Source organism: Chlorocebus sabaeus, chromosome 20 (genome assembly GCF_047675955.1).
Source record: "Chlorocebus sabaeus isolate Y175 chromosome 20, mChlSab1.0.hap1, whole genome shotgun sequence".
Taxonomy (NCBI): Eukaryota; Metazoa; Chordata; class Mammalia; order Primates; family Cercopithecidae; genus Chlorocebus; species Chlorocebus sabaeus.
In genome coordinates, this window is record NC_132923.1 from 130,926,782 (window position 1) to 130,954,029 (window position 27,248).

The 27,248-nt window shown below is 45.5% G+C and overlaps 1 protein-coding gene across 13 annotated transcripts in view; it reads left to right on the forward strand.

Moving 5' to 3' along the window:
* Nucleotides 1-27,248, forward strand: part of NPHP4 (nephrocystin 4) — a 142,522-nt gene that overhangs the window by 62,877 nt on the left and 52,397 nt on the right. For all 13 annotated transcript variants that reach the window (XR_012089799.1, XM_007980817.3, XM_073007896.1 and 10 more), the window contains 2 exons: nt 5,718-5,856; nt 26,128-26,189. Coding sequence is in view for 12 of the 13 variants with exons in the window: in XM_007980817.3 (XP_007979008.3) it covers nt 5,718-5,856; nt 26,128-26,189 (201 nt within the window). In the remaining variant the exon portion in view is untranslated. The remainder of the gene's footprint in view (nt 1-5,717; nt 5,857-26,127; nt 26,190-27,248) is intronic.

The following is a 27,248-nucleotide window of genomic DNA, read 5'->3' on the forward strand; positions in this document are numbered from 1 at the left end:
AAAACAAAATAACCAAAATAAAAAACTACTAGATGGCCTAACAGCAGAATGGAGATGGCAAAAGAGTAAGTGAACTTGAAGATAAACCAATAGAAATTTATTCACCCTGAGCACTAGAGAAGAAAATGATTGGAAGACAAGGGGCAAAGCCTCGGCGTTGACCTGCAGGTCCCTACCAAAAAGGCTAGCACCCAGTCCTGGTAGAGGAGACTGTGGCATAGAAAAAAGTACTTGAAAAAATATTGGCTGAAAACTTCCCCAATTTGGCAAAAGACATAAAAATCTGCAGATCCAAATTCAATGAACCCCAGGAATAAATGTGAAGAAATTACACTCAGATAAATCATATGCAAACTGCTGAAAACTAAAGGCGAAGAAGATTCTTAAAAACAGCTACAGAAAAATGATGCATTACAGAGAAATAATAATTTGAGTGACTGTGGATTCCTCATCAGAAACCACTCTGACCAGAAGGAAAGTGGGACATTTTAAAAGTACTAACAGAAAGACCTTGGAACTCAGAATTCTATGTCCAGTAAAACAAGCAAGCAAACAAACAACAACAACAACAAAAAAACAGAACAAAGGTGTGAAATGAGGACATTCTCAGATGAACTGAAAGTAAGAGCATTCATTGGTAGCAGATAATTTGCTTAAAGAATTGCTAAAAGAATCTTCAGACAGAGGGGAAATGATACCAGATAGAAATTTGGAACATCAAGAATGAAGAAAAAACAACAGAAATGGTAAATATAATGTTCTTCTCTTCTTTAAAATATGTTGGATGGTTGTAGCAAAAATTATAACACTGTGGCTGGGCTTGGTGGCTCACGCTTGTAATCCCAGCACTTTGGGAGGCTGAGGTGGGCGGATCACCTGAGGTCAGGAGTTTGAGACCAGCCTGGCCAACATGGTGAAACCCTGTCTCTACTAAAAATACTAAAATTAGCCAGATGTGGTGGCACATGCCTGTAATCCCAGCTACTTGGGAGACTGAGGCAGGAGAATCACTTGAACCCGGGAGGCAGAGGTTGCAGTGAGCTGAGATCGCGTCATTGCACTCCAGCCTGGGCAACAGAGGAAGACTCTGTCTCAAAACCAAACCAAACCAAAACTAAACACAGTGTTTGGAGAGATTTTAAAGGTACATAGATGTAATATTTAGAATATTACCTAAACTTAGTTGATAAAGCAATGGCAAAGTTTGAGAAGATTGACTATGATTTTGAAAGTTCTGCCTAAGGTAAAATGCTGGCAAATAGCATCACATGATACAGGGAACTCTTTTATGACATGAAAAGTCAATTGATAGAGCAAACTTGTATTGTTGTCTTATATTATGAAAGTGCTGCAGCCACCCCAACCTTCGGCAACCACTACTCTGATTAGGCAGCAGCCATCAATATCAAGGCACAACCCTCCACCAGCAAAAAGATTACAATGTTCTGGAAGGCTCAGATGATCCTTAGTGGTTTTTTTTTTTTTTTTTTGAGACAAAGTCTTACCCTGTTGCCCTGGCTGGAATGCAGTGGCACGATCATAGTTCACTGCAGCCTTGAATCCCTAGGCTCAAGCAATCCTCACACCTCAGCATCCTGAGTAGCTAGGACTACAGGCATGTGCCACCATGCCTGGCTAATGTTTTAATTTTTGTAGAGTTGAGGTCTTGCTGTATTGCCCAGGATGATCCTGAGCTCCTGGGTTCAAGGAATCCTCCCACCTTGGCCTCCGAGAGTGTTGGGATTATAGGCGTGAGTCACCATACCTATAATGGCACAATGGTTAGCATTTTTTAGCAAGAAAATGGCTTCTTTTTTTTTTTTTAAGTCCTACTCTGTAACCCAGGCTGGAGTGAAGTGGCGCAGTCTCAACTCACTGCAATCTCCGTCTCCTGGGTTCAAGCAATTCTTCTGGCTCAGCCTCCCAAGTAGCTAGGATTACAGGTGCCCGCCACCACACCCGGCTAATTTTTATATTTTTAGTAGAGATGGGGTTTCATCATGTTGGCCAGGCTGGTCTTGAACTCCTGACCTTAGGTGATCTGCGTGCCTCTCGAAGTGCTGGGATTGCAGATGTGAGTCACTGCACCCGGCCAGCAATAAAGTATTTTTAAATTAAGGTAGGTACAGTACTTTTTTTTTTTTTAAAGACATGCTATTACACACTTATTGACTACAATATAGTGTAAATATAACTTTAAAATCTACTGGGGAACCAAACAATTCAAGTGACTTGCTTTGTTGTAGTGGTTTGGAACTGAACTTGCAGTATCTTTGAAGTATGCCTGTAATTACATTATGTGTAAATAGTATAAACACACCAGTTTAAGAGATATCATCAGGCTTAATGAAAGACAAAGCCCAACTATATACTGCCTATAAGAAATATACTTTAAATAAATATAATGTAAATTAAAAGAATGGAAAATATTCTGTTCAAACACTAATTAAAGAAAGCTGGAGTGGCTATATTACTATCAGACACTATCAGACAAACTAGACTTCAGAATAGAGGAAATTTCCAGGAATTAAGAGATAGTACACATGATGAAAGGGTCAGTTGTCAAGACATAACAATCCTAAAATTGCTCGCCTCTAACATAGAGCTTCAAAATACATGAAGCAAAAACTGATTGAACTGAAAGGAGAAATGGACAAATCCACAATTATAGAGACTTCAACATCCTCTCTAAGTAAACAGAGAACAACTAGCTAGACAATCAGCAATGATACGGAAGGACCGAACATCACTATCGACCAGCTGGATCGGAATGATATTGATGGAGCACTCTCCCCAACAACAGCAGGATACACGCTGTTTACAAGTGCACATAGAGCATTCATCAAGATAGACAATATCCTTGGTCATAAAACAAACTTCAGTTTTAAGAGAGTTGAGATTATACAAGATGTATTCTCAGATTATAATGGAATTGAACTAGAAATCAATAACAAAGATAAAAATTTTCAACCATTTGGAAATTAATATGTAAAAATCCATAAATTAAAGAGTAAGCCTCCAGGGAAAATAGAAGATACTGTGAACTTAACAAATATGGAAATACAACATATCAAAATTTGTAGGATGCAGCTCAAATATGCTTAGCGTTAGGGGCTTGTATTAGAACAGAAAAAAGATCTTAATTCAGCGATCTAATCTTTGTCTTTAGAAACTAGAAAAAGAAGAGTAAAATAAACCCAAAGCAATTCAGAAGTCAATAACAGCAGAAACTAATAAAATTGAACACAAAAATAGTAGATTAAAAATTAAAAAATAGCAAAAACCCAATGAAACAAAAACCTGTTTGAAAATGTCAGTAAAATTGATGAACTTCTAGCAAGACTGAAAGAGAAAGAAGGGAGTACACAAATTACTAATATTAGGAATGAAAGAAGGAATATCAGTACAGACTCACAGGTGTTAAAAGGATAAGGGAATACTATGAACAATTCTCTGCACATAAATTTGACAATTTAGGTCAAATTGATGAATGAATATTAAATGCCATACTGCCAAAACTCAGCCAAGATGAAGTAGATGACTTGAGTGGTCCTATAACTAATATATAAATTGAATTCATAGTTTAAAAACTTAGAAATATTCAGGCCTATGAATTCTACTAAACATGTGAAGAAGAAGTAATGCTGCTTTTATACAATCTATTTCAGAAAACAGAAAAGATGGGAGCAATTCCCAACTCATGAAATGAAGCCAGCATTACCCTGATATCAAAACCAGAAAAAGATAGTAATAAGAAAACAGAACCGTGGACCCATATCCTTCATAAACATAGGTGCAAAATAACAAAATATTAGCAGATTGAGTCCAGGGATACGCAAAAAGAATAATACACTATAACCAAGTGGAGCTTTATCCCAAGAATGCAAGTCTGTTTTCTATTTGGAAATCAATAAATGTAATTCATTATAGTAACAGCTTAAAGAAGGAAAACTATATGATCCTGGCAATTGATATTGAAAAAACGTTCGACAATATTCAGCATCAGTTTGTGATAAAAACTGAGCAAATTAGTAATAAAAGAAAACTTCCTCAGCATGATCAGTGGTATCTACAAAAACTCTTTAGCTAACATCATACTTAATGGTGAAAGACTGATTGCTTTCCCCCTGAGATTCGGAACAAGTAAAGGATGTCCACTGTTAGCATTCAACGTCATGTTCAGTATTGCATTGGAAGTTGTAGTCAGTGCTGTTAGTCAAGAAAACAAAAGACAACACATTAGAAGGAAAAAACAAAACTGTCCTTATTTGCAGAAAACATGATCGTCCATGTCAAAGATTCTGAGGAATCTACAAAAAAGTCCTTTTGGAATGAGTAAGTGGGTTTAGTGAGGTTGCAGGATAACACAGGAAGTCAACATGAAAAATCAGTCCTATTTCTGTATACTAACACTGAAAAATTGAAAGCAAAATGCAGAAACAGTATTATTTACAAAGCCTGCCCTCCATGAAATCTGACAAAATAGATACGAGATCTGTATGCTGAAAACAATAAAACTGTGTTTTTGCTAGTTGTCACTGTGGTTATTCTTAGGTGAAATCAAAGAAGACCTAAATAATTGGAGAGATGTAACATGTTTATGTCTTGGAAAACTCAACATTGTAAAGCTGTAAGTTCTGCCCAAGGTTGATCTAGGGATTTTATGCAGTTTTCAATCAAAATCCCAGCAGGATTTTTTTGGAATTATAGACAAGCAGATTCTGAAATTTATATGAAAAGGTAAAGGAATTAGAAGAGTCAAAATAGTTAAAAAACAACAACAACAACAACAGTAAAGTTGGAGGAATCAGACTACACAGTTCACAGTTTAAACACTGTAGAGCTACACTAATTACTGTCAAGGGATTAGATTAATGGAACAGACTAGAGAGTCCAGAAATAAAGTTTGGAAGTGCTTTATGAAATTAAATATACCATATGACCCAGCAGTCCTACTCTTGGAGAAATGAAACCTGTATTCACACAAACACATGTGTTTGTAGCAGCTCTGTTTATAATCACCCAAACCAGAAACAACCCAAATGTTTGTGAGTGAATGGATAAACTGATACATCTGTACAATAGAGTATCACTCAGTAATAAAAAAGAAACAGTCTGATGTATATGCAACAACTTGGATGAATCTCATCAATCTTACACTAAATGAAAGAAGCTGGTCTAAAAAGTTATACTTTACGTGATTTCATGTGTCAGACATTTTTTTGACATTCTCGAAAAGACCAAATGACAGTGCTGGGGAAGCAATCATAGATTGCCCGGGTTAGGCAGGAGCCGGATGTGACTGCAGAGGGGCAGGGCAAGGGAGCACCCTGGAGGAATGGGGCTGGCCTGCACCCTGAGTATGGTGCTGGTTATGTGAATCTGTGTGTGTGTGCCAAAACCCACAGAGCCATACCCAGAATAAAGATGTCAGTTTCACATAGGTCAATGAAAACATTCACAACTCGAGAGAGAGATTGCGAATTCTGCTTGGGTAAGGGTCATTCCATGATCGTGTGGTCTGCAGGGCTTTTAGTGCCACGCCAATTGCTTTTTGCTCAAACTACTTGATTATAATCTAAGAACATGTGGTGTCAGAAGCCTCTGATTTCACGTAGACTTTGTTTTAGGGCAGAGCCTGCTGTTCCTGGTTGGATGGTTCTGACAGGTGTGCTGATGAAGGGAGTGGCCATCACTGCTGTTTTGGTCCATTGCAGGTGAAGCAGGTGGAGTCGGGTATAGTCCGGTTCCAGTTCTCACTGGGCTCAGAAGAACACCTGGATGCACCCGCGGAGCCTGTCAGCGGCCCCAAGGTGGAGCGGCAGCCTGCCAGGAAACCACCCACATCCCCTTCCAGTAAGTGTTTCCAGAGAGCTGACTTGCCAGGCACACGGCAGGCAGTACTTCCATCTGTTCCTGGGGAAACATACTTAGTCCAGTACGATAATCATCACATTTGTAAGATAATCGCCATAGATTGCATTAATTGAATCTGTTGGGTTTTTGCTTAATACCAAGGTGTAGAATTGGACAGTGTTGAAGTGTGGCCCAGAAGCTTGTTACTTGTGCTTCAGCCCAGAGTCAGCTCAGTTACTTGACAGCTCCCCAATTAAGCATGTAAAAGGACACGTCACATGGGTGCCCTGCAAATGTGGGACCCGAGAATTAGAGGGTGATCGAGAGCCAAGGACCGCCACCTTGAGTTTGGATTGTTAAAGTAGCCCTCTGTCTACTCACCTTGAAGCCCTGCCCGAAAGTTAGGAGTCTGTGATCTGAGTCTGTGGCTTTAAGAAAGGGAGTCACAATTGGCTGCAAGCAGCAAGGGCTGCCAGCAGAGGCAGAGCCCTGGCCCTGTGGTGGCAGCAAGTCCACATGGTTAGGAGGTTGAAGAGTTCTTGTTGGCTGTCAGCCTGGCTGCTTCTGCTGAGGCAGTACCCTGTGCTCAGAGCCTCTTGGTTTAGACCCGTGTCCTGGTTGAGAATCCCACCTTTAGTGAAGTGAAGTGAGGGGTGGAAGGTACGAGGGAGTGTTGGAGTAGTCCACCTGAATGAGTATGGGGCCTTGGCTCTAGGCGTCAGGAGTTCTCGCCACTGAAAGTTCTGGGATCCCTGGTCGCAGGTGATGACTTCCTTCTTTCTGCCTGTTCCAGATGGCAAGATAGGGAATGAATAAACGTGCAAGACTGTGGAGGGAGCTTTGTGCTCCTCAGGGCTCCAGCTGGTGATGCCCAGGTGTCGAGGGAGGACTTGCTTTCTGTGCTCGGCTGTGGCCCCGAGTCCTGGTGCAAAGCTGCTGGTGCTTCTGTCACTCAGGAGGGGTTTTCTTCGTGGATTGAGACTCTAATGTGTGGGAGCTGGTCTTGTCGAATTTGATTTTAACGATTGGTGGAAGCATTTCTAAGTTGATGAATTTGATTAAGTTGATGACTTTCGGAGACACCTGATACAGTGCAAACGCTATGTAAATTGTACTGTTTAGGGAATAATGACAAGAAAAAAGAGTCTGTACGTGTTCAGTGCGGACACAACCATCCATTTAAAAAAAATGTTTTCAGCCCAAGTCTGGTTGAATTCATAGATGGAGAAACCAGGGATCTACTCTGTATTCTGATTTTTAAGTTACTTAAAAGTACAATAGTAATACATAATAAACATGGTCTTTTGGGATTTTCTGAGCTATCTGGGAATATTCCGGTACCAAAACTTGATAGTTGATTTCTCTGGGACAAACTGCATCGTTGAGTATTTTCCTGTTTTTCAGAGAGGTGATGCATTTGATGGTTTTAATATTTTTGTTTTTTCAGTGTTTGAGTTTTGTGCCTACCAGCTTGTTCTCAAGATTTCTGTTTACCACCAGTGTGAACATTAATAATCCCATCTTATATAAACGGCACTGAAATGTACAGTATCCCTTATACTAGAATCGCTTGTGGTGGTGGGTGGCCTGCAGGCTTTTCCTGTCAGAGCCAGTTTAGAATGAATTTCCAATTTCATCTGATAAAGTTGAGTGCATTCAAGGCATAGGACACACAATTTCAAAAAACTAAACAGAGGGTCATAATAAAGGGTCATTTAATGCAACCCATTCCCGGCCGGGCGCGGTGGCGCAGGCCTCTAATCCCAGCACTTTGGGAGGCCAAGGCGGGCGGATCACAAGGTCAGGAGATCGAGACCATCCTGGCTAACACAGTGAAACCCGTCTCTACTAAAAATACAAAAAATTAGTTGGGCATAGTGGCGGGCGCCTGTAGTCCCAGCTACTCGGGAGGCTGAGGCAGAAGAATGGCGTGAACCTGAGAGGCGGAGCTTGCAGTGAGCCGAGATTGTGCCACTGCACTCCAGCCTGGGCAACAGAGTGAGACTCCATCTCAAAAAAGAAAAAAAAAAAGCAACCCATTCCTTGCTTACATCTGGTATCTTTACTTCTTTGACATACACTCTTTGACATAGTTATATTTTAAAAATAAAATACCTATCAACCTTTAAGAAACATAATTATGAAAAACAGAGGACCTTAGATTATAAATTGGGTATATTTTGTAATTAAGTGTAAACATGATTAGAGTTATCCCTCGGTATCCGTGGGGGACTGGTTCCAGATGCTCAAGTCCCTTATATAAAATGGTGGTATTTGCTGTAATCTACGCACATCCTCCCGTGTACTTTAAATCATCTTTAGGCTACTTACAATACCTAATACAGTGCAAATGCTATGTAAATCGTTGTGGTACTGTTTAGGGAATAATGACAAGAAAAAAAGAGTCTGTACGTGTTCAGTGCAGATACAACCATCCATTTTTTAAAAAATATTTTCAATCCAAGGCTGGTTGAATTCATGGATGCAGAACCCATGGATCTACTCTGTACTCTGATTTTTGATTAAGTTACTTAGAAGTACAATAGTAATAACATAATAAACATAGTTTGCCCATGTCTGTAGAAATGCCTGAACAGAGAATGAACCTATGTAGCTAGCTTTCAGGAAAAATATGGCTACCTTCTCTGGAAAGAAATTTTCATGTGTTTAAATTACGATACAGGCCAGGCATGGTGGCTCATGCCTGTAATCCTCGCATTTTAGAAGGCTGAGGCAGGAGGATCACTTGAGCTCAGGAGTTCAAGACCAGCCTGGGCAACATAGCAAGACCCCATCTCTACTAAAAATAAAACAAATTAGCTATGCGCAGTGGTGTGCACCTTTAGTCCCCACTACTCAGGAGGCTGAGGCAAGAGGATTGGTTGAGCCCAGGAGATTGAGGCTGCAGTGAGCTGTGATTAAGCCAGTGCACTCTAGCCTGGGCAAAAGAGCGAGACCTTGTCTCAAAAATAAGTAAGTAAATAAAGATATAGTTATGGCACTGGAAAAATGCAGCAAGTTATATTTTGAAGACCTTCTAATCAAATTAATTATAAACTCTGATGGACTGATCCTGTTGTCGGGCTTTTGGGCTGGATCAATCGTGGACGCCGTCTGTGGGCTTTGGTTTTACTTCCCTGGTTGTCCTGATTTCATAAGGCATTTGGAGGAGATTTAGAAACCAGTCTGCCACTGCCTCTGCTTGCCCAGAATGATTCTTAAACTGATTTTTTTGCCGGGGTTCCTTGAGCTTCTTAGATCTGTAGATTTATAGTTTTCATCACATTTGGAAAAATTGTGGTCATTATTTCTTCACATATTTCTTCTGTCTTTCTCTCTCATCCTCTCATTCAGAGGCCCCAATTACAAGTTTATCAGGCTGCCAGAAGTTGTCTCACAGCTCACTGATACTCTGTTCACTTTTATTTATAACCTTCTTTCGCTGCGTGTTTCATTTTAGATAGTTTCTATTGCCGTATCTTCAAGTTCACTTCAAGTTCTTTTCTTCCGGAGTGTTTGATCTGCCATTTATCCCATTCAGTATACTTTTCATCTCAGATATTATAGTTTTAATCTCTAGAAGTTCTGTCTGGGCTTGTTTTATATCTTCCGTGTGTTGACTTAACATGTTCAATGTTTCCTCTGGCTTTTTGAACTTAAGAAATACAGTTATAACTACTTTAATATCCTGGTTTGCTAATTCTGATATCTTTGTCGTTCAGGATCAGTTTTGATTGATAGATTTTCCTGATTGGGTTCTGTTTTCCCACCTCTTTGGATGTCTGCTAACTTTTGAGGACTCCAGATATTGAGAATTTTCTCATATTGGACACTGAATATTTTTGTATCTGATAAATATTCTTAAGCTTTGAAAATTGTTAGATCCTTTTGGGTCTTGCTTTTAAGATTTGTTAGGTGAGATCAGATCAGCATTTCATCTAGGGCTGATTATTTCTCACTGAGATGACAGGTGCCCTCCAAGGGGTCTGCCTGGTGTCCCATGAAGAATGAGGATTACCACATGGCTGGAGGGAACAGCACTATGTCTGCCTGCCCTGTGAAGACCAGGCCCTGTTCCCTGTAATCCTCTCTGGTGGTTCTTTCTCTTTTGGCCTTAGGAAGTTTCCTGATCTGCACTCTACTGAATGCTAGGGTGGGCCCCTCTGTACATGACTGGTGTTCTCTCTGTGTGCTGCTCATCCTGTCTGGTGCAAACTCATTGAACGCAGTAAGCTGGGGGCAGGGTAGGCCTTCCCTCTTCTGTTTCCCAGCCCTTGGGATCACTCTCCTTTGTTGCCTGAAGTCCACTGTCTTGAAAACCACTGTTTTACGTATTTTGTGTTTGAAAGAAAATGTATTTTAGATGGGAGGGTCAGTCTGATCGCTGTTACTCTTCTTGGCCAGAAGTAGAAGTCCTGGACTGTTGTTAATGGTTTCTTGGCTGCTGAAATCATCCCCACCAGGACCGATCATCCAGGGATTTGGAAGCGTTTCCTAGCTGCGTGTGCTACTTGTGATTCATTCACCATGCTGCTGTTTTCTAGACTTTTGAGTCTTGGCTCATGCTCTCCGCCTGGTGTGTCTTTCTCCCATGAGCTGCATTTATTTTCTTTTAGGATATATTCCAGGGTTTTTGTTTTGTTTTGTGTTTAGAAATAAATTCTCACTTCATTGCTCTGGCTGGAGTGCATGACATAATGACAGCTTACTGTAGCCTTGAACTCCTGAGCTCAAGCAATCAACCTGCCTCAGCCTCCCGAGTAGCCGGGACTACAGGCAGTGCCACCATGCCTGGCTCAGTTTTTTGTTTTGTAGAGATAAGGTCTTGCTATGTTGTACAGGCTGGTCTTGAACTCCTGGCCTCAAGCAGTCCTCCCGCCTTGGCCTCCCAAAATGCTGGGGTTATTTTTTAATTAAAAAAAATACATAGTCAAGAATAGTCAAGGCAATTTTGAAGAGGGAGGGAGACTTCACCTTTCTTAGTTTTCAGGCTTACCGTAATGTTCTAATTTCTAGAACAAATATAGCATTGATACAGAGGGAGATAAATAGATAATGGGACAAAATATAAAGCGTGATATGTGACAACTTGCAGAGAAGGAATGTATTAGTTTCTGATGGCTGCTACAACAAATTAGTGACATTGCAACAGGAGCTTATTATCCTAAAATTCTGGAGGTCAGAAGTCCAAAGTGGGTTCTGCAGTCTTAAAAATTGAGGGCTCAGTGGGGCTGTGCTCCTTCTGGAGGCTCCAGGGGAAAATCCATTTCCTCGCATTTTCCAGCTGCTGGAGGCCACCTGTGTCCCTTGGCTCCTTCTTCCATCTTCAAAGGCAGCTGTGCAGCACCTTCCAGTCCCACTGAACTCTGACCCTCCTGCCTCCCTGCCTTTCACTTACAAAGACTGTTGTGAGTACATTGGACCCTTCTGGATAACCCAGGGTCAACCCCCCTGTCTCAGGTCAACTTAGTCCCTTGGCATTGAATACAGGTGTAGGTTCTGAGATTAGGACATTGGTATCTCTGGGGTGGCAGCAGTTACTCTGCTTACCGCGAGGAGTACCAGTCAGTAAATGGCATGGTGTGATCCCTTGCCCACATGGAAAATATAAAATTCAATCCTAATTTCATGTCATGTACAATAATAAATTCCTGATGGCCTAAAAACCAAAACTTCAGAAATGTTAGAATTAGGAGATTAGAAAGAAGATAGATTATAGAAAGCGGTCCCTCCAAATCCATAAGAAATAGACAGCAGGAAAGAAAAATGGACAATGCTCAGCAATTGCTGGGCAATCGTTAACGTTGTCGTCATATGAAGAGGGAATTTATAGAGAAGAAACCAGAATAACCAATAACCATAAGCATATGAAAAAGTGCTCAGTATTGCTGGTAATCTGAGAAACGCAAAATAAAATGAGAAACCATTTTATTCCCCTCATATTGGAGAAATCTAGCTGTCTAATAGTGCAAAGGTTCATGAGGAGGTGGTTAAAGCAGACCTCTTAACACTGTGGGAAGAATGTGATATGTACAGCCACTTTGAAGAGTGATTTTCTAAGATTTAGTTAATATCCTACAACTCAGAAATGCCATTTCCAGACGCCTGTTAGAGAGAACTACCAGTTCATATGTACAAGGAGACATGGGTGGGCTCAGCTTCACAGCAGCTTCTAAGTTAAAATTTGAAAACAGTCTGCCAGCTTCCCAGTCAGTGAATGGAAAAACTGACTTATTTGGACAGTGAAATGCTGTGTATCAGTTAAATGAATGATAATAGATCTATGAGTATCATGGTGGGTAAACTTTCACAAAGGCATGTTGAATGAACACACGTACTGAAAGGAAATGAACAATGTGGTAGCATTTAACTTTCAAAACAATTGCATGTATTGCTTATGAATGCATACTTACTAATTGAATATCAGAGCAGTTACTTACTGTCTCTGTCCCTGTTTCCTCAGCTGTAAAATGGGATGGATTAAATACTTAAAGTATGAAAAACAAACTTGAGAAATTTTAGAAAAAGACATTGGAGAATATTTTTATGGCCTTTGGGTTAGGAAGGCCTTCTTTTTTCTTTTTATGGTTCCATTTTTATTATATTATTATACTTTTAAGTTCTAGGGTACATGTGCACAATGTGCAGGTTTGTTATGTATGTATACATGTGCCATGTTGGTGTGCTGCACCCATTAACTCATCATTTACATTAGGTATATCTCCTAATGCTATCCCTTCCGGCTCCCCCAACCCCACAGCAGGCCCTGGTGTGTGATGTTCGCCATCCTGTGTCTAAGTGTTCTCATTGTTCAATTCCCACCTATGAGTGAGAACATGCGGTGTTTGGTTTTCTGTCCTTGTGATAGTTTGCTGAGAATGATGGTTTCTAGCTTCATCCATGTCCCTACAAAGGACATGAACTCGTCCTTTTTTATGGCTGCATAGTATTCCATGGTGTATATGTGCCACATTTTCTTAATCCAGTCTATCATTGATGGACATTTGGGTTGGTTCAAAGTTTTTGCTATTGTGAATAGTGCTGCAATAAACATACATGTGCATGTGTCTTTATAGCAGCATGATTTATAATCCTTTGGTTATATACCCAGTAATGGGATGGCTGGGTCAAATGGTATTTCTAGTTCTAGATCCTTGAGGAATTGCCACACTGTCTTGCACAGTGGTTGAACTAGTTTACAGTCCCACCAACAGTGTAAAAGTGTTCCTATTTCTCCACATCCTCTCCAGCATCTGTTGTTTCCTGACTTTTTAATGATCGCCATTCTAACTGGTGTGAGATGGTATCTCATTGTGGTTTTGATTTGCATTTCTCTGACGGCCAGTGATGATGAGCATTTTTTCATGTGTCTGTTGGCTGCATAAATGTCTTCTTTTGAGAAGTGTCTGTTCATATCCTTTGCCTGCTTTTTGATGGGGTTGTTTGATTTTTTCTTGTAAATTTAAGTTCTTTGTAGATTCTGGACATTAGCCCTATGTCAGTTGGGTAGATTGCAAAAATTTTCTCCCATTCTGTAGGTTGCCTGTTCACTGTGATGGTAGTTTCTTTTGCTGTGCAGAAGCTCTGTAGTTTAATTAGATCCCATTTGTCAATTTTGGCTTTTATTGCCATTGCTTTGGTGTTTTAGACATGAAGTCCTTGCCCATGCCTATGTCCTGAATGGTATTGCCTAGGTTTTCTTTTAGGAGTTTTATGGTTTTAGGTCTAACATTTAAGTCTTTAATCCATCTTGAATTAATTTTATTATATGGTGTAAGGAAGGGATCCAGTTTCAGCTTTCTACATATGGCTAGCCAGTTTTCCTAGCACTATTTGTTAAATAGGAAATCCCTTTCCCGTTTCTTGTTTTTGTCAGGTTTGTCAAAGATCAGATGATTGTAGATGTGTGGTATTATTTGTGAGGGCTGTATTCTGTTCCATTGGTCTATATCTCTGTTTTGGTACCAGTACCACGCTGTTTTGGTTACTGTAGCCTTGTAGTATAGTTTGAAGTCAGGTAGCATGACCCATCTCATGTGCAGAGACACACATAGGCTCAAAATAAAGGGATGGAGGAAGATCTACCAAGCAAATGGAAAACAAAAAAAAAGCAGGGGTTGCAATCCTAGTCTCTGATAAAATAGACTTTAAACCAGCAAAGATCAAAAGAGACAAAGAAGGCCATTACATATTGGTAAAGGGACCAATTCAACAAGAAGAGCTAACTATCCTAAATATATATACACCCAATACAGGAGCACCCAGATTCATAAAGCAAGTCCTTAGAGACCTACAAGGAAAGCCTTCTTAAGCAAGATAGACAAAGCACAAACCAAAAAGAGAAGATTGAGAAATAAGATTACATTAAAATATAAAACTTGTGTGTGAGAAAAGACTCTGTAAACAAAGTTAGAAGACAGACCTCAGACCGAAAGATATTTGCAATATATATGACCATTAAAAATTAATGAAGGAAATAAGATGAGAAGATTAGAAAGATTACAGAAAGAGCTCCTCCAAATCAATAAGAAGCAGATAAACAACAGAAAAGAAAAATGGGCAAAGGATAGCAAAGGATTGTGGAGAAGATGAAATTAGTAAAGATATGTCTAGGTGCTCGGGGCTGCCTGGCGTGGAGCAGATGCCCAGCAATTGCTGGGTGATTATTAACACTGTTCCCCTGCCACTGCCATTGTGGTTCTTCTAGTTGGCAGCATTGAGGGAAGCAACCACATGTACGTACCCCTTCAACTACTGGTTCAATTAACACAGGCCCAAAATCTTACTGGAGGAAGAGGGCCACCAGGGCAGGAGCAGCTGCAGCACATCTCCACGGAGCTCCTCTGGATCCCAGAGTCTTTGATGAGTAAAAACAGCTATCCCTGGATCGGCGCAGTGGATTACTCCTATAATCCCAGCACGCTGGGAGGCTGAGGTGGGAGGATGGCTTGAGGCCAGAGTTTGAGACCAGCCTGGGCAACGTAGTAAGACCCTGACTCTACAAAAAACTTAAGGCTGGGCACAGTGGCTCATGCCTGTAATCCCAGCACTTTGGGAGGCTGAGGTGGGTATATCACCGAGGTCAGGAGATTGAGACCATCCTGGTTAACACACTGAAACCCTATCTCTACTAAAAATACAAAAAATTAGCTGGACGTGGTGGCACGCGCCTGTAGTCCCAGCTACTCGGGAGGCTGAGGCAGGAGAATCTCTTGAACCTGGGAGGCAGAGCTTGCAGTGAGCCGAGATCGCACCACTGCACTCCAGCCTGGGCGATAGAGTGAGACTCTGTAGATAGATAGATAGATGGATGGATGGATGGATGGATGGATGGATGGATGGATGGATGCAGCAGCTGGGTGTGGTAGCGTGTGCCTGTAGTCTCAGCTACTTGGGAGGCTGAGGCAGGAGGTTTGCTTGAACCCAGGAGTTTGAGGCTGCAGTGAGCTATGATCACATCACTGTAGTGTAGCCTGGGCATCAGAGCCAGACTTTGCCTCTAAAAAACAAAAACAAAAACCAAAAAAAACCCCACAAACAGACAAACACAGCTGGTCCTGACTGCATCCAGGAAAGTAGATTCTGGGTGGGCCCAGAAAGCTCAGCGTTGGCTACGCTTCTACCATTTTATATCAGCTATTCTGCAAGGACTTTAGGGCATGTTGACTCAGATAGGGCTTGTTCAGGTGGTTCTCCTTTTCTTCTACCCCCACTCCATTCAGCAAAGACTTGCGGAGAGTCTGTGATGTGCCAGGTACTTGGTTAGGCTCCTGTCCCAGTGGAGCTGTAAAAACAGACAACAAACTACCAGAACATTAGGTAGCAAGAAGAATCACATGCTGTCTGCTGTGGGATGTTAGTGAGGGGAGCTGTGTGTGGGGACAGGGCACTGTGGGAACACTCTGTACCTTCTGCTCAGTACTGCTGAGAACCTAAAAAACTGTTCAAAAGTATTAAAAAAGAGAGAATGACTTGTGGGGAGTTTTTACAGTTATGTCCATCTTGATGTGATTGACTTGTGTTTGGGATTTCTGTTTCTATAATCGAGGCCCAATTATAGAAGAGGTCAGCAAACTTTTTCTGTAAAGTCCAAATAATAAATATTTTAGGCTTTGTGGGCCAGATGGTCTCCGTCATGGCTACTCATCTCTGCTGGTATATATAGGTCGTATGTTAATGAATGAACGTGGCTGTGTTCTAATAAAACTTTATTGATACACACAGATTGTGAGCTGACTCAACCTGTGGACCATAGTTTGCAGATCCCTAATCTGTAGCTTTTTCTTGTCATATCATAATCAGGAGGAAGCTGTCCATCTTTTTCTGGGCTTTAAAATAGTTTAAACAAAAGGCAAGACCTGTTTCTTGAAGGTCTGATAAAACTTCTCTGTGAAACCATTGAAGGGATTTTTGACAACCAATTACATCTCTTTTCATGGTTATTGATCTATTTATGTTTTCCACCTCATCTTGTGTTAACTTTTGGGATACACATCCTCTAAAACAAATGGCCAATTTCCTTTAATTTACAAGGATGCTGGGATAAAGTTTGTAACTAATTTAAACATTCAATATGCGCCTGTGATTAGATTCCTTCCTTTGCTTTCTATCTTGGGAGGACTCTTCCTTTTTCGGTCAGGCTTATGAGACGTTTGTATATTTCATTAGTCTCTTCAAAGAATCAGCTGTTACTTTTACTTATTGGTTCTCTTGTTTTTAAGTTATTAATTTTTCTTTAATCTTAATTTAATTCTATATTTTATCTTTATTAACTTCACCCACTTTGAAAAAATGGAATTCTTAGCTTATTTTCTCATCGTGTTTAGTAATAGAATCATTTAAGATTCTGCAATTTTCTTCCAAGTACGTCTTTTACCCCATTTCATAGGTTTTGATTCGGAGTGTTGTTTCCTACATTGTTGAGTTCCATTTTTATTTCCTTTTTACCTGCAACTTGAAAATGTCTTTAAATATTCCCGCATTTAAAAAGGCATGTGTTAAACTTTCCTCGCCCTCTCTTACGGAAACTTGTACTCATCTGTAAAGCCCTGCAGAGGGCTCTTGTCCATGGCAGAGCTTTGTTTTCAGCATCCCGCAGCCCTTTGCGGATACCATGTTTTATTTTATATCCTTGTGTATTGTCTGATTCCTTCCTTCCCTGCCACTGTTCTTAGAGGGTATTAGTTGAATTTGCTATGGTAACTAATCTCCAGATCTTGGGAGCTTAAAATAAAAAGGTTTATTTCTCACCCTCACTGTGTGCGCATTGCAGTTGGTGGTGGCTCTGCTCATCCTGGTCCCAGAGGGTGTTCGCCGCCTTGAATATTGTTGGGTTGCGCCAGCAGGAAAGGGAGGCCTGGGCGGATCTTGTACCATCAGTTACGGCTCTAGCCCAGAAACGGCACATGTCTCTTCTCCCTCTCCCTGGTTAGAAGTAGCCACGTGGCCTCCCAAGTCACAAGGGGACTGGGAACTGACTCATCTTATGCCTGGAAGGTAAAGAGGTGCGGATAGTTGGTGCATTTATTTGCTCCACACTGGAGAGTCTATCATTGAAGCAGCTCACGGTGGGGACTGTTTCATTCATCTGTACATTGCCTGATGAGTCCTGGCCCACAGTAAAACATTCATCACATATTCGTAGAGTGAATGAATTAACCAAAACCCTTTAATATACAAGGGATAGAAACCTGACTCCAAATAGCTTCAACAAAAGAGAAGGTATTGGCTCATGTGTCAGAAGAGCCTAGAGGTAGAGCTGATGTTAGGCATGGCTGGATCCCGGCACTCAAAGGATGCCATTAAGGCTCCATCTGTTCCTCTCTCTCCCCCATGCCCCTACCCCTCCCCTTTAAGCTCTCCTTTCTTCAGTGTTGGCTTCTTTCCAGGTAGAGCTTCTCCACACGGTGAGCCCAGGAGCTCCCAGGTAATCCTGGGCTTAGGAATCCCAACAGAAAGGCCCTGATTGACTCTGTTGTTCCAGTGGGAGTGCTCCTGTCTTTACTGTGTAACCCCTGATGGGGATGGGGGTGGGGACAGTTGGTCTTGGTCACACACCCTTCTTGGTACAGGGGTTGGGCCCACCCCTGACTGTATGGTTAAGGGCTGGGAGGGTGATTCCCTAAAGGAAAACCACCAGAAGAGAGTATGGACTCAGGGTGGGTGAAACTGGCAGATCGTGGCTGCCCCTGGGTTGGGGCTCCTGTTCTCCCGATCCCAGCTTTGCATTTTGCCGTCAGCGAATGCATAGACTTGAGTAGTTCCTGCCACTCTTTCTTTTGTTTGAGAAGGACGAAGACAGGTGAGAAGCAGCCTGTCCTCCTTCTAGAAGCCTGCTGTGCTTTTAGTAGAGACGGGGTTTTGCCATGTTGGCCAGGCTGCTCTTGAACTCCCGACCTCAGGTGATCCACCCACCTCAGCCCCAGAGTGCTGGGATTATAGGCATGAGCCACCACACCCAGCCTAGCTTGACTTCTTAAGATACAGAGCTGTTGGGAACAATGCTTTGAGTTCCTCACCAGAAGATTTACTGTCATATCCTTGGCAGAGAGGAGTGTGCCTTGGTTATTGGAAGGCCCAGGAGTTGAACGGTGGTGCAAATGAGCTGTAGCAGCATAATCTACTTCTCAGTCGCTGTTTGGGGACCAGCAAATCTACATGGATGGACCCTGATTTCACTGGGTTTATTTAATTTGGATTTATGGCTGCATTCATGTCACATTAAATGATTACCTTCAGCCCAGGTTCCAAGCATCGGAAGACATTGCCTCTCAAAACCCAGTATAAGAGACTTTTAAATATCCACTAGTGTTTAACTTATGATGGAAACTTTTCATACTTCAGTATTTCACCAACTTATATGGTTCCTTTGGAGATCTTAATGATATGCGGCTGTCACTTTAAGTGAGGTACTTTGGCTCTCGGTTATGAATAATCCTTTTTATTTTCTCTGTAACATTGCAAGGGAGCAAAGGTTCATTCATCTCTTACCGTGGAAGAGTGTGCATTGAGCCGCTAGAGGGCACCCAGTCTTTATTTTTTTGTAACTTGGAATTTCCCTGACCCGTATTTTGCTTTTGAACTTTCTTCTGGTGGTGTCAGAATTTTGGTTTGTTTGATTAATAGATTTGAAAACAGCCATGTAGAAGGGATCATTGCAAACATGTAATTGTGGTGTTTCCCAGGACACGTGGAGTTAGATTCCTGCCCCGATGGTGCCTGCTGTGCTGCTAGCTGGTCTGGAACATCCTCTCCTACAGAGAGCGGCTCCCTTGCCCTGGGTCAGGGTGGTTCAGTCAATTTCATGGTGATGGGGGAGAGTCTAAGGCCACGGAACAGCTTTTTGGCCACCCTCTAACCAAGGAATGGAAGTTTGTGTGCAGGTGGTAAGGGTGCATTTTGCTGGAGAATGAGTGGGAGAGTGGGTCAGAGCAAGGCTTTGACAAGGGAGGTGACGCTTCTGAAACTGATCCTGGAGGTGACCCCAGCTCAGGACTCCGGCGAGTCACGGAACCTCCCCGTTCCTGGGCTGCCTGCGATCTGGACTCCTGCAGCACAGAGTCCTGTGCTCACTCGTCATCCAGTTGTCCCTTGATCTCTGCTTCGGTTTTGCTCGTTTTCCGATTCCTGTTTTCAAACTCTTAGGAGGAATGAATTTTTACCTACAGATAGTTAGGAATAAAGACCTTTCAGGTGGGTCTGCTGTGTGAATTCTTACTGTCTAGAGTACCACTGGATACTGACTCATCCTTTATTTTCACGGCCTGATGATAGGAAGCTGCTTTTTGCAACCCTTCTTGAAACCACAGAGACTGCATCTTTACTAGCGATGGTCCTTTCTTTTCCCCTGCCTTTCAGGGCCATCTGTTTACCCCTGTTCCTAGCAGGGCCACACTCTACCCGCAAGGCCCAAGGCCCAAGGCCTGGCCCATCCCTGCCTTCCGCCAGCTGCCATGAGTTGCTAAGCAACAGCCTCTTCATGCTGCCCCCCCTCCCTCCTCCCTCAGGACTTCTCTCTCCCACGGAATTGCTGACCCCATAGTTAAAGGCAGGCAGTTTTGCTCAGCTGGGCAGTTGCTCAGTGAAATGAGCATTTTCCTCTGTTAAGACCCCTCATCCAGCCCTCTGCTGACCCCAGTTTGCTCAGTGGCAGGCTGGCAGCACAGCCAGGCCCAGGAGGACAGGTGCGTTTCAGGGCGGAGCGGGGGGTCCACCTGGCTCCTGCTGGGGCAGTCGGGCCACAGGGGACTGGTGCTGCGGGGACCCCGTTCACGACTCTGTTCACGTTTCCAGAAAGGACACGTTGACCTTCATGCATGTGTCCTGATGGCTCGAGAGGCCTGTTCTCCCTTCAGCCTAGGAAGACATCTCAATGAAGACCACAGCCCCGTCCTCCATTGAGCTGTTTCCTTATCTTCATTTCTTTCTATGGTCCTGTCATAGTGCAGGCGTCTGATAAAATGTTTGTTGGAAAATGAATCCATGGACATGGGAAAGTAAAGGTGGTCAAAACACATCCTTCCTTTCCCCTTGCTTCTATTTTCGCTTTTTAATTGGCAACACTGCATGCATATTGAAAAGTTATGTGGCTTGAGGGGATAGATAGCTGCTCAGTGAAACCCTAGGTCAGGACATGGACACTGCAGCCCGGCAGCTCCGGGACCCCTTCGTGTAGTCAGTACTTTTTATTTTCTTGAGAGAAGATCTCACTCTGTTGCCCAGGCTGGAGTGCAGTGGCGTAGTCATGGCTCACTGCGGCTTCTACCTTCCAGGCCCAAGCGATCCTCCCACCTCTGCCTACCATGTAGCTGGGACCACAGATGCATGCCACCACACCAGGCTTTTTTTTTTTTTTTTTTATAGATGAGATTTTGCCATGTTGCTCAGGCTAATCTCGAATTTCTGGACTCAAACAGTCCTGCCTTGGCCTCCCAAAGTGCTGGGATTACAGGCACGAGCTACCATGTCTAGCTGGTAGTCAGTACTTTTAATCCGTCTGGTGAGGTGACGCGGGAAGTGAGAGAGGGTTGCTGGTGGGGAGGCCGCCTTCTGCCCCAGCCCCATCCCTGTTCGTCTCCTGGCCCGCATGGATGATGAAGAAGTGAAGCCCAGTGCGCTTCCTTTGTGGGGAGCTGCATGCCTGGTGGCCATGGGCTTGGCTGGAGAGCTCCTTCCTCTGTTTTGGGCTGTGATTTTAGTGGTATTATTACTCTGGGTAACAATGTTCTTTTGTGTTCTCTGCCTTATGTATAGAATTATCTCCCTGGTGGTGGAGGAAGGAGGAATTCTGAGGAATCTTGTCCTTGTGAGCATGTGTGAGCATTATTTTTCACCATATAACTTTTGCCGTTCAACTCACCCAAAATGCTGAGAGCCGTGGGCTTGAGGGCGTGACCCTCTCTCTTGCGTGTAGAATGTGTGTGGGTTGCGTGCTCTTGCAGGTCCCCCTCCAGGCGAGTGCAGAGGCAGTGTGAAGACGCTCTGTGTGACCAGGTGGGATGTGCGGCCCTCCCAGGGCTGGGGTCGGAGTGCAGGCCCTGCCTTGCCTCCTGAGGCCTGCGCTGTAGTTGAGTGCAGGGCTTTGGAGTTTCTTGAAGCTAAATTGACAGAAAAGTAGACACTTGAGATTTTGTTGACTGAGGTTTTCAGCAAGTGGAGACTGGAGAGTGATAGAGCGTCAGGGAAAAGGAATCTTCAGAGAGGTGGCAAAACCCGCTGTGGTGGGAAGTCTAAGTTTTTCTTTGTCTCTGGCAATCCATGTGGACCATTTCTGGATCGCAATTGGCTCTGGTGTCCCGGGAAACCAGTGACTTAGTCTCTTCCTGCTCTTCTCAGATCTGGCTCTGGGCCAGAGGTGTGTGCTGGCGAGCTGGTCTCAGGGCCCCACTGGCCACGAGCTTCTTGGAGCAGCCAAGGAAGAGCTGAGTCTCTGTGCTTTTTTTTTTTTTTTTTTGAGATGGAGTCTCACTCTTTTTGCCCAGACTGGAGTACAGTGGCGTGATCTCTGCTCATGGCAACCTCTGCCTCCTGGGTTCAAACAATTCTCCTGCCTCAGCCTCCCGAGTAGCTAGGATTACAGGCATGCGCCACCATGTCTGGCTAATTTTTGTATTTTTAGTAGAGACGGGGCTTCACCATGTTGGCCAGGCTCTGTGCTCTTCTTCTTAACACCAGGTTATTTCCCTGAAACCAGGGTCCTGTGGTGGCTCAGCCAGACACTGATTCCCCCTCCCAGTGAGGGAGCCCAGGCCTCTGCCACAGGGGTGTGAACGGAGGGCTCCGTGTTGGGAGAGGCACCTGATTGTGCTGCTTGCTGTGCAGGTCTCAGCTTTCCGTTCTGTGCTGTGTTACTACTTCAGGCGCTGTCAGGGACCTACAGGTGTGTCTTATAATGACAGTTAAACTAAATTTTAATTTACTTTTAAGTTTTATGGGTAATGTACAGATACGTTTCCTAGCATGTCTAATGGGCGTGGTTACCACAAATTTGCCAGCACACCCACATACACTGTGGGTTTCTTTCATTTTTCCCTCTAATATTGTCAACCTGAAATGAGCCACGGGCATGGACTCTCCACAGTGAAGTTGCTTTGGGGCTAGCAGGGTGTTGTAGCCTGGGCTGTGTGTGCAGGGTCAGACTGTAGGTGCCTCCGGGGGCTTGGAGCAAAGGAGAGATTTTAAAACCAAAAAGGAGACATTTACGTAAGCTGTCTAGAAACAAAGACCTTTGGGGACAGGGGCTTGTTGCGGGGGTTGGGGGAGCACAGCAAGTCGGCTTGTTGTCAGGCAGGTGTCCCTGATCTGGAGTGCTATGGTTTGGAGAGGCTCCTGCCTTGTGACCGTCCTAGGCACTCGTGTGGGAGGCCTCGCCCCTCCTTCATGGCTATGCAAATTAACCTGCTCTAATCACTTTTGTTGGTTTGTTTGTTTTTTATTTTATTGTTTTTGAGGTGGAGTCTGGCTGTTACCTAGGCCGGAGTGCAGTGGCGTGATCTAGGCTCACTGCAAGCTCCACCTCCTGGGTTCACGCCATTCTCCTGCCTCAGCCTCCCAAGTAGCTGGGACTACAGGTGTCCGCCACCACGCCCGGCTAATTTTTTGTATTTTTGGTAGAGACGGGGTTTCACTGTGTTAGCCAGGATGATCTCGATCTCCTGACCTCGTGATCCGCCTGCCTCAGCCTCTCAAGTGCTGGGATTATAGGTGTGAGCCACCATGCCCGGCCTCTAGTCACTTTTTAACTTGCCCCGGCTGCCTTCCCAGGTCCGCACACACTGGCTGGCCTCCTCCTATCCCGTTGCTCCCCTGCCCCACGCAGGATCTGCCGGGTTCTGCTGAGGTAGCTTCCATTTGCAGGAGCACCTGGGTGTGTCTGATGATGTTTTGCTGTTGTTGCAGCGCTGCCCCAGACAGCCTTGTGTGCGTCTGTCTGCTCACCACAACTGCTCCTTCCTGTGTCCTGTGCACACGCATGCTGCTCCCGGTTCACTTGCTGACCCAGATGCTTGTCAGCTGAGTCCTGTTATGTGGCAGAAGTCAGGCTTCCCAGACTCCACCGTGGTTTTTGGAGACTCCTTGGGGCCTGGAGTACAGCGGGTGCTCCCTGGCAGCCATGCTGTCCTCTGGGCAGGACTGAGAGTATAGTTTGGGAAGCACCTTAACCCATAACCACATCGAACATTAAAACAAAGAGATTCGAAACTGAGTTATTTTGTGGCCTTGGTGTATCTCTTCCTGCTGTGCTTCACTGGATGGATCTGTGTTTTGGGCCCTGGGGCTCTGGGCTTCCCACAAGATGTCTTTTTAAATGGCCACCTTTAATGGCCTTTTTAAATGGCCTTTTAGGTCGGTTTACTCTCTTGGAAGAAAAATTTGCATAAGTCATTATATAAAGAGTTACTTGAAAAAACTTTCCACGCTGTATGCAAATTTGAGACGATGGGGAAATAAAGTGCATGCGAGAAGTCGGATGTGCTTGGAAGGTTTAACTTTTCATCCAGGTTTTCCTCCCCGAGAGGACGCACACAGGCGCAGAGAGCTGGCCCCTGAGTGCCCGCTGTCTCTGCTGAAGATAATGGAGCCATTTCCGGCAATTTGTCCTCATTATCAAAATCAGCCTGCGGAGTTTTCCGAGTTCGCATTTATGGAGGAGCAGAGTGGAACTGCACTTGCCGCTCTGCTGTCTCATCTTTCAGGCTGTTTCTGGGAGGAGGTGGGCAGGGGGTTGCTGCACGGAGCTCTGAAATGGACTGTAAGAGGCACTCAGAGAATCTGGGGAGAGGCACCGGCTTTGAGGACAGCTGGGTCCCCACAGAACCCTCATCCGCGTTTTGCTTTTAGTGAGATGATATTTCCTGGGGAAGTAGAGCTTGCTAGATCATTTGCTAACTCCCTCTGAGTGTGTGAGCTCATTTATAGAAGGGCAGGTTCCTCTGACCAGAGTCTTTGCGCTCCTTGGAGCCACGTTACTGTGGCTGGTTACAGAGGAGCTGGGCGGGCCAAGTGGGCACTGCCCAGGAGGTGGTTGGACTGGGAGCTGTGCCCGCCGGGCTGGGCAGTTGGATCCTCTGAGGGTTGAGGGCTCCCTCTGGCCTTGCCCTCACTGCCTTCCACCCACCCACAGGCCCTTAGCAGAGTCTCCACCAGATCCTGCAGCTGGGGAAGCACCTCCCTGGATGGGTTCTGAGAGCTGCTGGGAGAGGCACGCGGGGATTGGCTTGATGGTCGCGCAGCTCTGGTGTTAGGGTGGTACTTTCCGGATTTGGTTTCTCCTTGGTAAACAGCGTTTTCCTTGTTTTTGTTTTGTTGGGATTCAGAGCGGAACAGGAAGTGACTGGGCAGTCTCTGTCCAGAGCGCCCAGCGTTTGACGTCACAGGCCTCTGTGCTGTGTGCTTGGTCCATAGGTCCCGTGGGTGCCGGCCCGTGCTGTGAGCTGCAGGAATTCAGGATTCCAGGACATACAGGAGATTCGTTTGCCCAACCTTCATGGCAGCAGAGGCCACAGGAGAGGGAGGGAAGGCGAGCTGCTAGGCCCAAGATGTGGGCCACATGGGGGTGACGGGAGGTGGGACAGCGCCATGGGGGAGCCTGATTTCTCCGGAGGTCTGGGTTATCCTGGAAGTCCAATGGGGAGTGGTGGTGTCTGCTGCAGTGGAGAGTCCTGTCACTGTGAAGGAGGCTGTCATGAGCCAGGCAGGGACAGGACATGAGCTGGAGTCTGGGCTGTGGGCCTCAGGGAAGCCAGGCAGATGACTCAGTGCACGGGGCTCCCACCCTGGCCTCTGAGTGGACAGAGGTGGCCCTGTCAGGATGGGCTTAGGGTCTGGCTTGGTGGTGTCATGGCAGGCAAAGGCAGATGGCGGTGTATGTGAAATACCATAAGAAGCCTGGTGGGTTTCAGAGACTCCAGTGATGCTGGTGCTTCCTCCTGCTGAGGTGCAGGGGCTGAGTGCCCTGGGGCTGCTGGGCCATGTGGTGTCCATGTGGCCTGGGGAGGGGTTGCAGAAGCAGCACAAATGCCAGCTAGGGTGAGGCGGGGCTGGGCAGGTACAGGTGGCCCTGAGATGAGGCTGCTGGCTCTGTGGGCAGCCCCTGGATGCTTGGGAGGCAGCCATGGCCTCATAAAGGGCAAAGGCTGTTCTCAGTCCCTGGCTCCAGGGGGGCCACATGAAGGGCTGGCCTTGCCTCCCCAGGTGGGCCTCCCAGTGTTACCGGGCCCGCATGGAGAATCCTCAGCAGGACCTGGAGGACAGCTTGTGCTTAGTGGGCGTTTGCGAGGCTGCAAGCCAGGTTGGCAGCTCCTGCTCGGGAGCTTCTCAGTTAACAAGACAGCCTGAGTCAGGGAGCTGCAAGACCAGGGCAGCCTCAGACCCCAGCTCTTCCGGGCAGGGAAGATGCAAAGATGACAGGTGAGGAGAAGCGCGTTAGGGAGCTCCAGGCACTCCGTGCTGTGAGACCTCCTGGCCTAGGAAGAACAAGGGATGCATACCACGAGGACGAGGCCGGCTGCACCCCCTCTCCTGGCTGCCGGTGCATGCCAAGGCTCTAGACAGACAGTGACGCTTTTGGGTGGCACCGTCGCTGCTGTTGATCCTGAGCAGTAACCAGTGGCCGCCCCGTTACAGACAAGGTGGTGAGGCCTGTGGAGACCTGACTGCCTGGGGGTCCAGGGCCCCACCGCCCCCCACACAGGCTGACAAATTTCCAGGGGCCCACCGCCCCCCACACAGGCTGACACATTCCCTCTCTTACCCCACTGTGCTTCCTCCTAGGCCCGCCAGCGCCAGCACCTCGAGGTCTCGCTGCCCCGCAGGACTCGCCTGTGGGACCAGGGGTAAGTCCAGGCCCCCCACGGCCTCCTTCAGAATTCCAGAGTCAATTACTTGCAAGAAAACCCTCTGTCTCCGCTTAAGCACAGTTGCTCCCTGCGTGCTTCTGTGTGGCTGGGGAGGATTGCTGGTGGTGGCGGGGTGTCCCCTCCTGCCCTGTCTGTGCAGCCTGTCCCTGATGTTCTGACTCCCAGTGCGGGCTTTTAGTGGGGCTGCTGCTCACAACCCCTATGTTGCTGTATAGGGCATCTCCACATCTCCCTGGCAGTTACATCTCATGGTGGCAGCTCTTTCAGGACTGGATGGCCTTCGCTTTTTCTGAGAGACACCGAGGTGTGGTCCTCACCCTCTTTGCTCTCCTGGACTAACTCCACCAGGAGCGGTGCCTGGCAGCTATTGGTGTCCAGGGCACCCGCCAGGCACAAATGCTGGTGGAGACTGGCACTGCTCTGAGAACCACGAGCTGCTGGCAGCTGCATGTCCAAAGGCGCAGATCCCTATGGCACTGGAACTTCCTGGGTGGGAGGAGAGGCTCCTTCCTGCTGGGCCGTTGCCCGCCGGCGGTCTGAGCTGAGCTCCTGCTTGGCTACCATTCTGGAGTCCCAAGACACCCGTGGCGCTCACCTGTGGCTCCAGGCTGGCCTTGGCTGTGTGAGTTCAAGTGAGGTCAGATGTGGCTTGTTTCTGCTGATGACTCTGTCTGCCAGCATCACCCTCAAAATTGACTTTCTAGAAAAGTTGACTAATTCAGTATCCAAGGCTGTCTCCAGGAAGCAGCTTTAGTGTGTCATCTGCTGTGGGAAACCGGATCACGAATGAAAAATACTGGATTCACCTAAAGGCACGAGTCTGTGGACGGCCTCCTGGGCTTCCCTGCTGGCCCAACCTGGCATTTTCCCTGGAGCAGTTTCTATGTGACCCGGAGTGGTCACAATACCTTGTGGGGTCTGAGGGAAGCTGAGCAGGCCCCAAAGATCTCCTCTGCTCCCTGAAGATGCTGCTAGGGTCCCCTGGGGATGCTTCGTGCACCCCGCCCCCCATTCGTTCCTCAGTGCCTCTTCATA